General features: G+C 65.6%; 2 protein-coding genes across 2 annotated transcripts; one reads left to right on the top strand and one right to left on the bottom strand.

Moving 5' to 3' along the window:
- Positions 1–341: 341 nt before the first annotated feature.
- FNDC11 (fibronectin type III domain containing 11) lies at positions 342–1,328 on the top strand. The gene has a single exon (XM_024750221.1). The coding sequence runs from the start codon at positions 372–374 to the stop codon at positions 1,326–1,328; it is 957 nt and encodes a 318-aa protein (XP_024605989.1). The 5' UTR covers positions 342–371.
- A 316-nt stretch (positions 1,329–1,644) lies between these two features.
- Positions 1,645–12,452, bottom strand: HELZ2 (helicase with zinc finger 2). Its single transcript, XM_024750168.1, is given in 35 exon segments — positions 1,645–1,771; positions 2,125–2,175; positions 3,174–3,346; positions 4,443–4,552; positions 4,777–4,833; positions 4,927–4,985; positions 4,987–5,049; positions 5,100–5,254; positions 5,388–5,407; positions 5,410–5,605; positions 5,645–5,757; positions 5,760–5,778; positions 5,910–6,017; positions 6,049–6,501; positions 6,543–6,658; positions 6,661–6,705; positions 6,708–6,911; positions 6,914–7,070; positions 7,073–7,173; positions 7,176–7,342; positions 7,344–7,497; positions 7,500–7,772; positions 7,775–7,941; positions 8,004–8,389; positions 8,688–9,175; positions 9,874–9,878; positions 10,127–10,340; positions 10,343–10,699; positions 10,786–10,875; positions 10,878–11,032; positions 11,034–11,287; positions 11,652–11,759; positions 11,819–11,906; positions 11,908–12,000; positions 12,178–12,452. Coding segments are annotated over 35 exon segments (5,601 nt in total).
- Positions 12,453–14,443: the final 1,991 nt, after the last annotated feature.

The following is a 14,443-nucleotide window of genomic DNA, read 5'->3' as shown; positions in this document are numbered from 1 at the left end:
CCGCCCTGGCCCAGAGTCCCCGCCCGTCTCAGCCCTGCCCTGTGTCATCACAAACAACCATCAGTAGTGTGTCGTGTTGGCCCCGCGGTGTCCGCTTTTATCTAGACCTGCAGCCTGCTCACCTGGCCCTCCAAGCAGCCTCTTTCCAGAGAGACGAGCCCTCCCCACAAAGTCCTCCCCGCGCCCCCCAGCAGGCTAGAGGGCCCAGCGTGGGGGCCAGTGGGCCTGGAGTAACCCCCACACAAACACTGCCCCGAGTGAGCCCCTGGGTGGGCGGCAGAGGCCGGTCTGACCGTCCCGCTCACACCGGCCCCTCCACCCGCCGCTCCCAGACCGTGAACTTGCAGGTGACAGGCCTGGACCCAGACAGAATGAAGCTGGACAGCCCTCCGTGCCTCCTGGACCAGGAGGAGGTGGGGGAGGCCGGAGATCGGCAGCTGCTAGAGCCCGAGACGTGGCGGACCTACGCGGAGCGCCGTAACACTCTGCGCAAGTTCCTGACCGTGGACCTGAGCCCCCAGCTGCTCGAGCGCCACCACGCCCGCGTGGAGCTCCTCAGGAAGTGCTCCTTCTACATCGAGATCCTCCCCAAGCACCTGGCGCTGGGCGACCAGAACCCGCGGGTGCTGCCCACCACGTTCCAGTTCATCGAGCCCCAGAAGTTCCAGCGCATGAAGAAGGTGGGCGCGACCCAGGCCAAGATCCAGCTCCTGCTGCTAGGGGAGCTGCTGGAGCAGCTGGGCCGCGGCCGCTCTGAGCTGGACGCCCTGCTCGAGTCACCGGACCCTCAGCCCTTCCTGGCGGGCTGGGGGCTCGTGGAGCAGCGGCTGGCAGACCTGTCGGACGTCATGGACAGCTTCCTGGCCACGATGGTGCCAGGGCGTCTGCACATCAAACACCGCCTGGTGTCTGACATCAACGCCACCAAGATCCCCAACCTCCAGGTCACGCTGAGCGCCAAGACGCCCGTCACGTTTGACCGCGAGGAGTCAGTGGCCCACCAGGACTGGGCCAGCCTGCGCTGGTCTGTCACGCTCCAGCCGGCCGCGCCAGAGCAGTTTGAGCTGCGCTACAAGCTGCTGGACCCACAGACACAGCAGGAGCACGTGCGGTATAGCATCACCCCCGTGGCCGCCTACGCCTTCGACGTCCCAAACCTGCTGCCCAACCGCTCCTACGAGTTCACCATCAAGAGGGTGGAGGGCTACACGCTGGTGTACGAGCCCTGGCTGGACAGCCTCACCCTGCAGACCGGGCCGAGGGCCCTTGAAGGGCCCGCCCCCCGGAGGCTGGGCAAGCTAGGCCCGGCCCTGACCACACCTTCCTAGAAATGGTTTTTTAATACTTACGCACTAATAAAGAGGAGTATAAACACGCATAGGCAATTGAAGAAACAAACCTGCTTGCTTATTAAAGGAGGTGGCGGCCACGTGAGCGTTTTTCCTGACTCAGCCCAGCCCACCCACAAGTCCCTGCCCCCCCAGCTCCTGCTTCCTTTTCTAGGGGGTGCCCCAGGCTGGCCTTTCCAGGACACTGACCCCTGGAGCAAGAAGCCTCGGCCCTGGCACGTAGCTGCCACTGCCAATGAGGAGAGCTGCTCCAAGGCTCTGCCAGGTGGCAGCCCCAGCCCCTCCCCCATCCCCATCACAACCACCAGCTGTGACACCTGGGCACAGGCTCTGGCCACCTTTCCTGCCTCTTACGCTGGGACTCCTCCAGGGAGGGCAATACCCCCAGGTCCTGCGCGGACCCCAGTGGGGGCAGTCGCCACCTGTAGGCACAGATAGGCCCAGTACTGTCAGCCCCAGCTTCATCGAGGCCAGGGGCCCAAGGCCAAAAGGACATTTTGTTATTATTTTTTAATGAAAATAAAAGTACTCTCTTCTCCCCAAAAGAAGCTGAAGAACCCCCATTGTGAGGTGGGTTAGGGTCCTAGCAAGGGAGCCTGGTAGGGTAACCCCCCCAGACCCACACAAATGCATACCTCCTGTTGGCGGGGGGGGGGCCTCCCTGCAGCCCATCGCCCCTCCCCACCCGCTCCTGGTGTCCAGCCCCAGACGGGCGACCTAGAGAGTCTGTCCTTGCCCGCCAGTGTGCCCCCAGCTCGGCCAGCAGCCCGCTCACTTCCTGAAGGCGACGCAGTCATCGGCATCTACCTGCTCCAGCAGCTTGGCCCTTCGGGTCCAGGAGGGACAGCACCGTGTACCTTGGCTACGGCCGAGGAGGACTGTCCACGGGAAAAGGCCAGAGCCGCCCTCAGTACACTGCCAACCAGCTTTCCGTACGCACACAGTGATGGTCACTAGGACAGCAGGCCCCTGAGAAGATAAGGTGTGGCCGGGGCCAGGGGTCAGGAACAGGGCCCCTCCCCCACTGAGAAGCGGTTTGGTGAGGCGGGGACCTTAACTGGGTCAGAAAGGCCCAGCACCACGCACCCCAGCTATGGCCAGTGTCCTCTGCAGGGTTGGTATGGTCTCAGCCTGCAGCTCCCCTCCCAGGCCTCTCCAGCCACCTGCGTGCTGCTGTATGCCACCCAGAGGGTCCAGCCACACTGTCATGCTATCTGTGGCATCGTGTGGCTATGAGGGGCTCCCTCCTGGATGTCCTGCAGATGGAGTTGTCCCACGGCTCCCGGGGGTCCCGGGCGGAGTCATTGTGCTTTTGCTCCAAGGAAATGTCCGGAGCAGCAGAGACTGGGGCATGGCAGAGACAAGTCTGGGGAGGGGAGAAGGGCAGGAGAGGCGAGGGGACCAGAGATGTGGGTCTGTGCTGGGTCACACTGATCCAGAGACCCGCACGCTGGGGTGAGGGCTCGCCAAGGGAGCTGCCCGTGGGTGCTGGGGCCTGGCACGCCGTCCGAGGAACTTCGGGGTCGGCGCTTCCCTCCCCTGGCCCCGCCTCGCGACCTCCCCGGGTAAGGCGGTGCCACCGCAGGTACCCGGCTGCAGACGGCTCCGAAGCGCCCTCCCGGTGTGGCCGTGGAGGCCGGGGCACAGGTCCGCGTCCGCCCCACCCCATCGTGCCCGCGGCTTTATGCCTCGCTGGCCTCTCTCTCATCTGGACTCGTTCGCTGCCTGGCACACACGGCCGCAGGCTTCAAATCGCGCCCGAGACTTAAAAGCTTGGCCCTCACTGCGACGAGGCCCCGCCCTCCGCCCTGCCCTCGGCCCCACCTCGCAGCTGTCTGACCGCGGTCCAGCCGGGGCTTCAACACCTCTTCCTCCCGGAAGCCCTCCCTGACTCCAGGTTGATGACAGCCTGGCTCCCTGCCTCGGGGCATCTGCTCCTTCTCTGTTCTGGCGCTTTTCCGGGAGACCCTAGAATTCCGCATGCCTTTGTGGCTGCCCTAGAAGAGAAGTGCCCTTTGGAGCAGGGCCCCCCGGGCTGTCGCCACTGCACAGAGGCCATGGGGAAGTGGAATTGCACTGAGAGCGGTTTCCAAGGTCAGAGCTGCCTCGGGAAGGGCTGGGGTCGGGGGCAGAGGTTTCCACAGAAGGCAGGACAAAAATGCACCCTGAGGGGCAGGTGAAGGTCCTCAATCCTGCAAAGAAATGCACACCCGGTCAGGTTGTCCCAAAGGCCCTGACCTGGGAGCAGGCCTGAGGGTGTGAGGGGGGCTGCAGAAATCTGGGTGGAGCACATGACAGCCACCTGGGGCACCTCCATCACAGCCCTGCACCCCCGCAGGGGTCTTGTCATCTGGTTCCCCTCTCAGGGCACCAGCCCCTGAAGGACACAGGGCTGTGGGTCTGAGTCAGACGGGGCAGTGGTGGCAGAGAAAAGGCCACCTTTTCCAGGGAGGCCTCCTTGAGTGTGGGCTGAGGACCCTGTTCCAGTAAAAGACACTGGCTTTTGGTGTATTTTTTTTTAAATGGGACTTCCCTGGTGGCGCAGTGGTTAAGAATCCACCTGCCAGTGCAGGTGACACGGGTTCGATCCCTGGTCCGGGAAGATCCCACATGCCGCGGAGCAGCTAAGCCCATGCGCCACAGCTACTGAGCCTGCGCTCTAGAGCCCGCGAGCCACAGCTATTGAGCCTGCGTGCCACAACTACTGAAGCCCACGTGCCTAGAGCCCGTGCTCCGCAACAAGAGAAGCCACCGCAATGAGAAGCCCGCACACCGCAATGAAGAGCAGCCCCCGCTCGCCGCAACTAGAGAAAGCCTGCACACGGCAATGAAGACCGAACGCAGCCAAAAATAAGCAAATAAATAAACTAAAAAAAAAAAAAAATGAAGTGAGCCCCACAGACGGCACCCCGTGTGGGTAGGGACGGCCAGAGACCCAGGAGCAGCCCTGACACGACTCCCTTTCTGACCCCAAACCTTCCCAGGGACACCAGGTCTCGTGCTGGGCCAGGACCCCCCCACCCCCAAGATGCTCCCTGTCACCAATGTCCCAGCACCGCAGATCAGCAGGGAGGGTGGGATCACAGACCCTACCTCCTTTCTCCCAAGTTTGCGCACCAGGTGCGGCCTGGCCTGCTCCCAGCCCTGGAGAAGCCAAGACAAGGAGGTGGTGACTGTGTCTGGCCGCGCCAGCTCCGTGATCCCTGCTCAGTCAGGCGGGTGCAGGCGGCTGGGAGGTGGCCGGCAATGAGCACTGAAAGCACGTGGGATCCTGCTGAGAGGGGCCCCCCCAGGCAGCAGCAGCAGAGGGCTCTCCCTCGTTGTCCTGGCAGCCTGAGGGTGGTGGGCGGATGGGGTCTCCAGGAAGACACGACGGCCCCCCGGGACCTGCAGGAGGCAGGCAGCACCAGACCGCGCTGGGTCTCACGGGTGTCCAGGGGTCCACTCCAGAGCGGGCAGCAGCAGTGCGGGAGGAGCTGGTCTCCTGTCAGTGGGGGGAGGGTCCGTGGAGGCCCCCACCGAGTGTCCCTTCGCCCCGGGGAGCAGCCCCAGCCCTCCCCCACCTAGCAGCGCTTACCGATGACGCAGAGCGCCTCCTGGGCCCAGGAACTTTTCAGCCAGCTCCTCGTGCCACGGGTCCAGGCCGCTCTCCAGGCAGGCGCAGACGGTGCTCACCAGGGCGTCGCGCCGCTCGCTCCCCGGTGGGGGCTGGGGGGCGTGGTGAGGCCCCTGCTGCCGCCAGCCTCACCCTGTCTCTGGGTGGCGGAGCACACGGTCACGCCGGTGACACCAGCTTCCTCGAGTCTCTTTCTGATCTCCGACACCTGGGCATGGTAGGGCTCGAGGATGGCGATGTCCTCGGGGTCCACTGTCCCTCTCAGGGTCAGCTGTTTGGTGATGCAGACCTGAGGGACCAGGGGGTGCGGGTGAAGCCAGCCCTGGTGCCTGTCACGCCCTGGGCTCCTTCGACGCCTCTGCCTCCCCCGCCAGGGAGCCCTCCCTGTGCGAAGGGGAACAGGGAAGGTCCGGCCGTGACACCACAACTGCCGCCTGCTCTTGTTGGCCTTGGAATCCTTGCCCCCTTGGTCCGTCAACACCAGCAGGCTGTCCTCAGGGCTCCGCACATCGCCAAAGATGACAGAGCAGCCCTCCTTGTTCAAGTGGCCCGGGATGCTGGGCGGCTGCCTCAGGCCCTGCCACGTCTTTAATTTCTTTTTGTAGAACTCCACAGAAGGGAAAGCACAGACGCCCTCGTGCTGTAAGGCAAGTACGTGAGCCAGGGTCCAGCTGCTCACCATGCAGTACTGCGTGTCCGGTGGGAGGGCGCCCCTGTGCTCCCTCTCGAACAGAGACCCGTCCAGGCCCAGGTTTTGCAGCTGCTCATTCTTGACCACAGGCCGCAGCTGCCGTGGTCCCCAAGAAGAACCACCTGGAGAGACAGGCAGGCATGGTCCTGACCCCCACGGCCATCACCGCCCCACCATGAAGCTGCACCCCGGGCGGGAGGCCACACCCGGTGACATCTGCCCAAGCACCGAGCTCACTGCTCGCCTCACTCACTTTAGCCTGTGAGAAGCTCACCAGCAGGATGAGGGTCTTGGGCTCAGTGGCCGTGCCCGCCTCGTCCATGAGGATCTGCCGGACGTCCAGGTCCTTGAGGCCGGCGGAGGCTGCACGCGACATGGGGCACGTGGCCCGAGAAGCAGGCCCCTGGCTGATCTACGTGCTCCAGTCAAAGGCCGAGGCCAGGCGCCACGGTCCACAGCTGCAGGGCCGGCGCCAGGAGCCCACACTGCAGGGTGGCACTGAGCCGCAGCTGCAGCCTATCCCCGTTGCCCAGCTCCTTCTGGCGCGCCTGACCCGGCTCCCGAGGCCTGGGCTCCGTGGCGCCCTGCTCCTGAACCGGGCAGCTTCCTCGGGCAGGCGCTGCTCCTTCGCTAGCTTACAAGGCAGCATCCACGGGACGTGTGTGGGCATCAAGCAGGGTGCCAGGCAGCAGGGGGCACGGCCCAGCCACCTGCGCCGAGTAAATGCGGCACCGCCGCCACATAAGCCGCAGCCCCGGGCAGCTCCCCAGGCCGTGGGCGTGCTCGGCCAGCTGCGGGCAGTGGTAGTGGACGGGGCAGGGGTCCGGTCCCACAGGGCCCTGAGCCTGTAGCGGTTGGGTGCAAGCTGCCACCTCGCAGGCGTGACCTTTGCTGTGGACTCGTCATCCACCAGGAATGCGGCCACCAGGCTGGTGAACTAGACCCTGCACTCCCTGCCCATGACGTGGGCCGCGCGGAAGCCGAGCGGGCTGTCCTCGTCCGCTGCTTGTAACGGCAGCTGTCCTGCAGACGGCACTGACACAGCACTGGGCGAAGTGGCACGTGGCTGCCATGCAGGCGTCCACGGAGTCCAGGCAGGCCTCCTCTTAGGACGGCTGGTGGTCAGAGCGGATCACGGAGGGCGCAAAGGGCAGACTCTTGAGCCGGTCGCTGTCCTTCTCCACCGTCAGGAACAGGGAGGTGGTCAAGTGGTCCCGGCCCAGCAGGAGGCTCAGCTCTTCCCGGCAGAGGCTGGTGGCAGCACGTGCACCGGCTCCCGGTCAGGGGCGTAGAGTGTGCCGCCCCGCCTACCGGCCTCCACGTCTAGTGCCCCATCCCGGGGCACACAGCTGGCTCCGTCGACGATGTGCACGGCCACCTCGTACGTGGGGCCCAGGCCCCGGACGCTAAGGGCGCGTCGTCCAGGTTGCAGGTGCCCTGGGCGTCCACGGTGAAGATCAGGAAACGCCGGCACTCCTCCCAGCAGCTGGGCACCCGGCTTAGCTCCGCGTGGCAATCTGCAGCGCCTCGGAGACCAAGGCTGGGTCGGATGAGGCTCCCCACTTCAGCCCATGTTCCAGCTCTGGAATTCGGAGACTCTGCTCCCAGGTGGTGGCCTTGGGCAGCACCTTCAGGACGCCGCCCAGCAGGTAGTAGAAGCACTGCCGCCACAGGCCTACGCGCTCAGAAGAGCCAGCGGCGCCGGGCCTCCGCCGAGACCTGCTCCTACCCCACGTGCTGCCCGTGGCCCTGCAGGAGGCGGTAGACGGGCACCCGCAGCGGGTCCTTCAGCCCAGGCACAAAGGTCTTGGTCACAGAGCCATCGCCGGGGGTCACGACGCGGGGTCCCACTCGTCCACGCAGCACACAAAGGCCAGCTGGCGGCAGCCCCTCCAGAACACGCTCACCACGTGGCCCAGCGGCTCTGTGAAACCCTCACTGTGGACCTTCACCCGCACCTCGTCCCCCGCGAAGGCCATCCCGTGGTGCAGGCGGCCCTTGACCTGGATGGGGCCGTGGTGCTCATCGCCCGGTGGGATGGCGGTCCCCCGCTCGAAGGTCTCCTGCTGCAAAGTGCAGCGGTGGTACCGCGTGCGATGCCCGCGAAGCAGTTCTGCAGTGTGGCCCGTTGCAGGTTCACATACTGCTGCATCGGCCAGGGGGACAAGGGCCTGGCGAAGGTGTCCAGCAGCCCGTCCTCCCAGACGGCCACGGTCACACTCCGGGTCCCATCCAGGAGCTCCCGCAGGGTGGAGCTGTCGGCGCAGGGCTCCCCCGCCCCTCCTCTGGGATGGGGTCCCCGGCCCCCGCTGCCACAGAGCTCTCTGCTCGTTGGGCCCAGTGCTGCCTCTGGACCAGGCTCTGCTCCACCCGCCCCAGAGACAGGGCCCCGGGGCGGATGCTGCGATGCTCTACACACGCACCGAGGAAGCTCGTCCAGAGCTGGCTGCAGGCCCCGAGGGAGCGGAGGGCCACGGCGTCACCCACGGCCACCACCTGGGACTGGGCACGGGTGACGCTGTTGAGCATGGGAGCGTCCATGAAGAGCTCCAGGACAGGTGCCCCCGGGCTCAGCAGAGGCTCCGGTGGGCGTGTACCATGGTCAGCACCACCACCCAGAAGGGTGGGTGCCCACTTCCCCAGCACCAAGCACCCATCTGGCAGGATCTCCAAGCTGCACACAGAGACCCGGCCCAGGTTCCTCTTCCTCAGCTCCTGCCTCAGCGTGCCCACCTGGGCACACACGGCCAGGTCAGCAGGCCCGGGTGAGCTCTCAATGTGCAGTGAGGGGCCCCAAAAGGACAGCGGCCCCGACGAAAATGGGATCCTGGCCCCCACGCCCTGGGAGGTGAATCCCTCAGCCCCTTGTACAGAAGAGGAAACTGAGACCGAGGAGGCCCAGCCTGGGGGCACACAGGTCCACCAGGCCATGGGGCGGGGAGGCGGTGCCCTGTCCTCTGCCAAGCTTCCCCACTGGGAGTGGGGGAGGGAGGCTCTCCCGGGCATCCGGGGCTACCTGGGCACTGCCTACCTGAGCACCGTGGGACACAGCGCAGATGGCCCTCTGCTCCCGGGCGCCCCAGCAGTGGAGCCAGGTGTCACAGACCTCTTGCACCTTCTCAATGACCTGCACGACCTCGGCCGTGCTCAGCCAAGTTGTCATAGACATGTCGTGCTCCGGGCTGCCCGCCACGTGGCAGAAGGTGAGAGGTTAGTGTTGGGGGTGGTGCAGGATCTTGCCACTGGCGTGGACGGGGCTGCCCCTGGCCACGTAGAAGTGGCGGGAGACAAAGCTGACGATGACCTCGGTGCAGCGGTAGTTCCCGTGCAAAGTGGCATGGCCCCTCTCGGCAGCCATGTGCGTCTCCTCTCGGCAGTCCTTGGTCAGGCAACAGTAGCGCAGCGTGGCCGCGTCTGTCTGGCTCAGTGGGCAGCCCGTGTCCATCACCCAGAGTGGAGTGGCCTTGGGGTGACCGCTGCCGACATGGCTGTGGAAATGCTAGGCAATATAGATGTCTGCTGCCACGCGGGGGGCAGGGAGAAGAAAGGCCATGAGGGCCTCAGCAGCTGTCTGCTGAAGCACCTACTGTGCGTCCAGCCCTGAATTCAAATGGACACCAGAATTCAAGCGAGGCGGTCAGACCCCTCCCTGCACTGGCCCCCACGGGGCTCAAATGTCAGCAGTGGGGACAGACCCAGAGAAACAGGAAGGTCGGAGCCTGAGGAGAAATGGGCAATAGCAGGGCATCGGGGTGGTGGGGGAGGACGTGAGGGAGGAAGAGAAGGGCACAGTGGGGGCCAGGCAGCTGGGGATAACCCTGAGCCATGGGGGAGCAGCAGCCAAGGCCTCGCCCCCCAGCCCCTCAGGCGCCCAGGACCCGCACACCCGGAGGACATGCCGGAGCCCTGCCCCACTCGGACCCCTGGGCCCCCAGGCCTGCTGGGACTCAGCCCCGGGCAGAGACGGGGAGACCCTAAGCCTGAGCAGCTGCCAGTGTCGGAGAACTGAGATGCTTTTGGCCAAATGGAACCTCACAGTAAAGTGAAGAATCTGTTTCTTCAAAAAACACCCAAGTCTCGCCCCAGGAAATGCTGGGCGGGCCAAGCCACACCCCTGCCCACCACCCTGCCTGGCCCAGGGCCTCTGTGGAGGCACCCACGGCCCAAATGGAGACCGGGCAATGGGGCTGAAGCGCAGATGTCCCCTGTCCTCAGGCCAGCACTGACAACTGTCGGGGGCGTCCCGAGGATGAGTGACTGGGACCGGCCCCAGGGGCTGTGCTGCCCCCCCCGGCCCAGCCCCCATCCTCTGATGTGCTGGAACCAGCCGCCCAGGCCTCCAGTGACCCCAGGAACAAGCAAGAGCCCCAGACCCCAGGTGCCCCTCTTGTCCTGGGGTGAGGCCATCACAGCCGCGTGTGCCCGGCCCAGCGAACAGGTGGTGGGCGTGCCTGAGTGGCTCTGGCTCACCTGTTAGTGTGCGTACAGATGAGCACCTTGGTGTGGGGCTGGCGGGCGACCTCCAGGGAGGCCATGGCCAGTGTGTAGGTCCCGCCTGTGCCACAGGGGCCGCAGATCAGCGGCGGGGCGGTGGGCTGCGTGCCCCCTGCGCTGGTCCCTGTGACGACCGCCACGGGCAGCTTCTGCCTGCTGCTGCCGGGCGGAGGGCAGGGCACAGGGCAACGGCCTGGTGCCAGTGAGGGAGGGCCAGTGGGTCCATCTGGAACTGTACTTCTAAGATCCGCCTGGTCTCGGGCTGCAGCCCCAGGGATGCGCAGTAGTGGGCGGGCGGCAGCAGCCACAGCGTCCGCTCTGAGCTGGCCCGGGTCTCCACGGGCGCCTCAAGCACTCCGAGGTCAGGTGCAGGCACGGGGGCCACGAGGGCTGTGCTGACCACTCAGCTCAGCAGAAAGCCCTTGTCCGTGTCTGGCACCAGGGAGGGGATGGGCACCTGCGCGTACAGCGCTCCCGGTGGCGGGAAGAGGATGCCCAGGGCTGGCGTCTCCAGCACCGTCTTCAGGGATACCGGCCTGAAGGTTCGGCCTGGTGGGGAGGTCACGGGTCAGCTGACCAGAGCCGCGGCCCGGCCGGCCCCTCCACGCCCCCACCTGCTCGCCTGCCCCTACCACTTGGCCACCAGCTGCTCAGAGCCGCCTCCTCCTCGTAGAGACACTGGTGCAGCCTCTGCCGATAGCTGGCGGCGGAGATGGGCCCAGGTCAAGGCCGCCAGGACAGAGCTCCAGGCCCAGAGCAGGCACCTTGTACGTGGCCATCAGGGCTGCCTGCTTGGCCGTCCTCTCCACACCAGGCCCCACGTGGCCGTTGCCAGTGTGCCAGCCCCTCGGGAAGGCCAGGCGTCCCCCAGAGCCCCCAGGAGTGCACCTCGCCCAGCTGCAGCTCCAGCTTCCTCAGCAGCACTGCCCAGTGGCTGAAGTGGAAGACCACCCACTGCTGGACGGCGCCGAAGCAAGAGCTCTGCACACGCACCGCAACCCGGAACTGGGCTGGGGAGCTGGGCGTGCAGAAGCACTTCCCCAGCATGAAGACCTGGCCCGGAGAGGGGCTGGGGGCCACCCGTGAGAAGTCTGCTCCCGGCGCCTGCTTGAGCAGGGCCACGTGTAGCACGGGTGCCTGGGGGAGAAGACGATGGTGAGGTGACCCCTGGACCCTGTCCCAGCCGTCAGGGCCCAGGTTGGTGCACAGAACACTCCCTTCCCTCCTGCTTCCGGGCTGTGACACCAGCAGGGTCCTTGGCCTCTTTGAACCTCTGAACCTCGGGGCTCCCTCTGCAAAATGGGGTCACTGAGCCCCTGTGGACGCTGAGCGAGGTGATGGTGCTGTGTGGGGCCCTCAGGGTGACCAGCCTGGCCCCTCCTTCTCTGCACCAGACACCCCCCAGAATCACCCCGCAGGGCAGCCTAATCACAGCCTCAGGAGAGGCTACTGCAGAGCCCAGACCCCAGCTGACCCACCCCTGGCCGTGCTGACCCCTCACCTCAGAGTGGATAGTGAAGGTCCAGGCGTGCCGAGTTTGCTTCTCCTGGGCCTGATGCGCCAGGGGCTGGTTGCAGTGCATAGATACGCCTTCAGCGGTCTCAGCCAGCTGCGCGGGGGAGCCTGGCCCCAGCCCTGCCCCCAGCCACTCTCTCAGCCTCCACTTACCACCAGGACCTCACTGCGGCTCCGCTGGTATTCGGCCAGCGGCCGGGCCTGGTAAGGCACCAGCCCCTCCCGCCAGGCTGTGCTCCCTCAACGCCACCGTCCCGGTGCGCTGGGTCCACTCCTGCAGCTCCCGTTCTGAATGTGCCTTGGTGCACACGTCCCCGAACTCACGGAGGTTGGGCCTGGGGGGCGGGGTAGGGGGGCAAGAATAAATTCTGCAAGACAGCGCCTGGCACAGGCGGCTTCCCTAGACCTCCCTTCCCCACCCCTCAGAGGCTGGGGAGGTGCTGGCCACACAGAGGGGACAGGGAACCCTGGTTCAAGCTGAAGGTGGGTGCATCCCACCGCCCCATCCTCACCTCGGGCAGAGCTCCAGCGTGGAAAGCCCAGTAGGCAGGCTGCAGCACTTCCAGGGCACTGTCATGTCTAAGGCCAGCATCTGTGTATGCTCTAGGGAGGAGCAGCGGTTCTCGAAGGCCTCCCTGGAGCCGCAGGTGGCCCGGCAGGTGGGGCAGCACAGCTGGACTCCGGGGGGCTGGCCGTGGGGGTCTGTGTGCTCGTCCCCAGTGAGGGCACGCGGCGTGAGCAGCTCCTTGTGATGGAGACTCAGCTCTTCAGCCTCCCACACGGCCATCTCCACGGCGCGGTGGTTGCCCCCGCATCAGGACGCCCCCTGCCCGCACGGCCACCCTCGCCCCACAGACTTGCGGAAGGCCAGCGGCTGGCCATGCGGGAGACGTGGCCACACCTCCACACCTTGCGGCTTCCGGCGGCCCTGGTGCTCACGAGGGAAAGGAGAGAGGGGCAGGCTCCGTGCCTGGGGCAGCCGCCCCGGGAGCCCACAGGGCTGAGGCGTGGCAGACGGCGCTGGAAGCGTGTAGAGCAGAGCTGGAGGAAGCGACCCCCATCTCCGCGTGGATGGCCTCAGCCAGGCGCGCAGCTCACCCCGGGCCCCGCTGCCCCGCACCCGGGTCTTCAGCCTCAGACAGCTGCCGCAGTGCTCACAGTCAAAGGTCCAGACCAGCGCCTCCTCGGGGCTCCTGGCAAAGGGGTGCTGGTTGTGATGGCGCCGGCAGCCGAGCCCCAGCTGCAGGAGCGGCAGACCTGGCCGCGTGAGCCGCGGGATCGTGGGCAGGCGGTCTGCCTCACACCGCACCCTGCTCCTGGCGGCTGGCTTCAGGCGGGCCAGCAGGATATCTTGCAGCAGCTGTGCTCCAGCCTGCTCAGGAGCTAAGTCTTTTCCATCAAGCCACTGGGTGCAGCGGAAGCAGCCCAGACACAGGTCCACCTGGGCACGCAGGCCAGCCAGAGATAGCTCCTCGGCAGCTTTGCGACCCTGGCAATGCCATCTCTGATGCTGGCCTGGCTCTGTGGGGTGGTATCTGAGGCTCAGCTGGTCCTCTGCACTGTTCACCTGCGATGAGAAATCTGGGACAAGAGGACCGAGGGGCCGTGCACGCCGGGCAGGGGCTCGGACACACTCTGCCTCTCCCACGGGCAAGGGAACTGACGGCGACACAAAGGTGATGTTTTAAAAGGAAATGGAGCGTCAGCCCTGAGTCAGAGAACCCACCGCTCCAAAGTGAAAACTTGAGCCCACCTCCAGCAGGGGACCAGCGGTGCGAACCCAGCCCGGGTTGATGGCCATAAACAGGGGTGGCTGGAGCCAGGTCAGGACCAGAGTCCAGAGATTACTGACTCTCCCCTGAGCGATTGTGCCCCCGGGTGACTCAAACGTCTGAGTGTGGAAATTACCTCATGCCCCCCACTCCACCGCCCCCTCCCCCAGTACCAGGGCCGCCCCCAGACCACAGCGGTCTCTCCGCCCCTGGGGTCGCCCCGCCATCCCTCCGCTGGTCCACGGTGGGAGAGCCCCTGGGTCTCTGTGCAGAATTCCAGTCAGGCCCCGCGGGGGTCGCCGGAGGGCAGGGAGAGTGTGATCCTGGGCAGTTTGCTAAAAGGGCTGCAGGTTTGTGGGGAGAGAAACCCAGAAAAACAGAGCATGTGGAAAGGTGCTCCCAGCAGAGCTGGTGGGCGGCCCCCACCCAGGAAGGGGCCCTTTCCTCAACGGCACCAGCCAGCCTGGGTGGGAGGGGACCTGCCCTCTAACCCGGGGAGACTCTGAGGTTATATCTACCCCCCTAAAATCCACCAAAGATGTCTGGCCTGTGCCAGGCATCACCCACCATTACTTGCCGTGACCTCATCCAGCCTCACCTCCTAGATCGTAGAGCTGCCTGGACAAGGGGAGGGCCAGCCGTGCAACCAGCAGATACGGGGACGTGTCAGGGACCCCGTGCTCCTCCTGGCTCTCCTGGGAGACGCCGGAGTCAGACGCATCTCCCAGCTCCACCACAGAGACCCCCAGACTGTGCCACCAGTTAGCCACTCCCACCGTGCGGTAATAGGCAGTGAGACGACGTGGTTATGACTGTTTTAAGCCACCACCTTTTGGGGTGCTGTCTTGCACAGCAACAGATGACTGATATTCCAACACCCACCCTCCCACAGAAAGCCCATCCACGTCCACCCATGTGGGCGTCCTGCTGGGAGGGGCGGCAATGGAAGATTCCCGGTAAGTCAGGAAGTTGGCCGAGTGCCATGAATTGTCATGTCAGGAACCTC

The sequence above is a fragment of the Neophocaena asiaeorientalis genome, unplaced genomic scaffold (assembly GCF_003031525.2).
Source record: "Neophocaena asiaeorientalis asiaeorientalis breed wild unplaced genomic scaffold, Neophocaena_asiaeorientalis_V1.1 scaffold606, whole genome shotgun sequence".
NCBI lineage: Eukaryota > Metazoa > Chordata > Mammalia > Artiodactyla > Phocoenidae > Neophocaena > Neophocaena asiaeorientalis.
The sequence above is the reverse complement of the archived record's forward strand: the minus strand, read 5'-3'. Positions and strand labels throughout refer to the sequence as shown.

Bases quoted from the DNA above. Each gene is read 5' to 3' on its own strand.
- FNDC11 (XM_024750221.1), top strand. From the start codon at position 372: ATGAAGCTGGACAGCCCTCCGTGCCTCCTGGACCAGGAGGAGGTGGGG.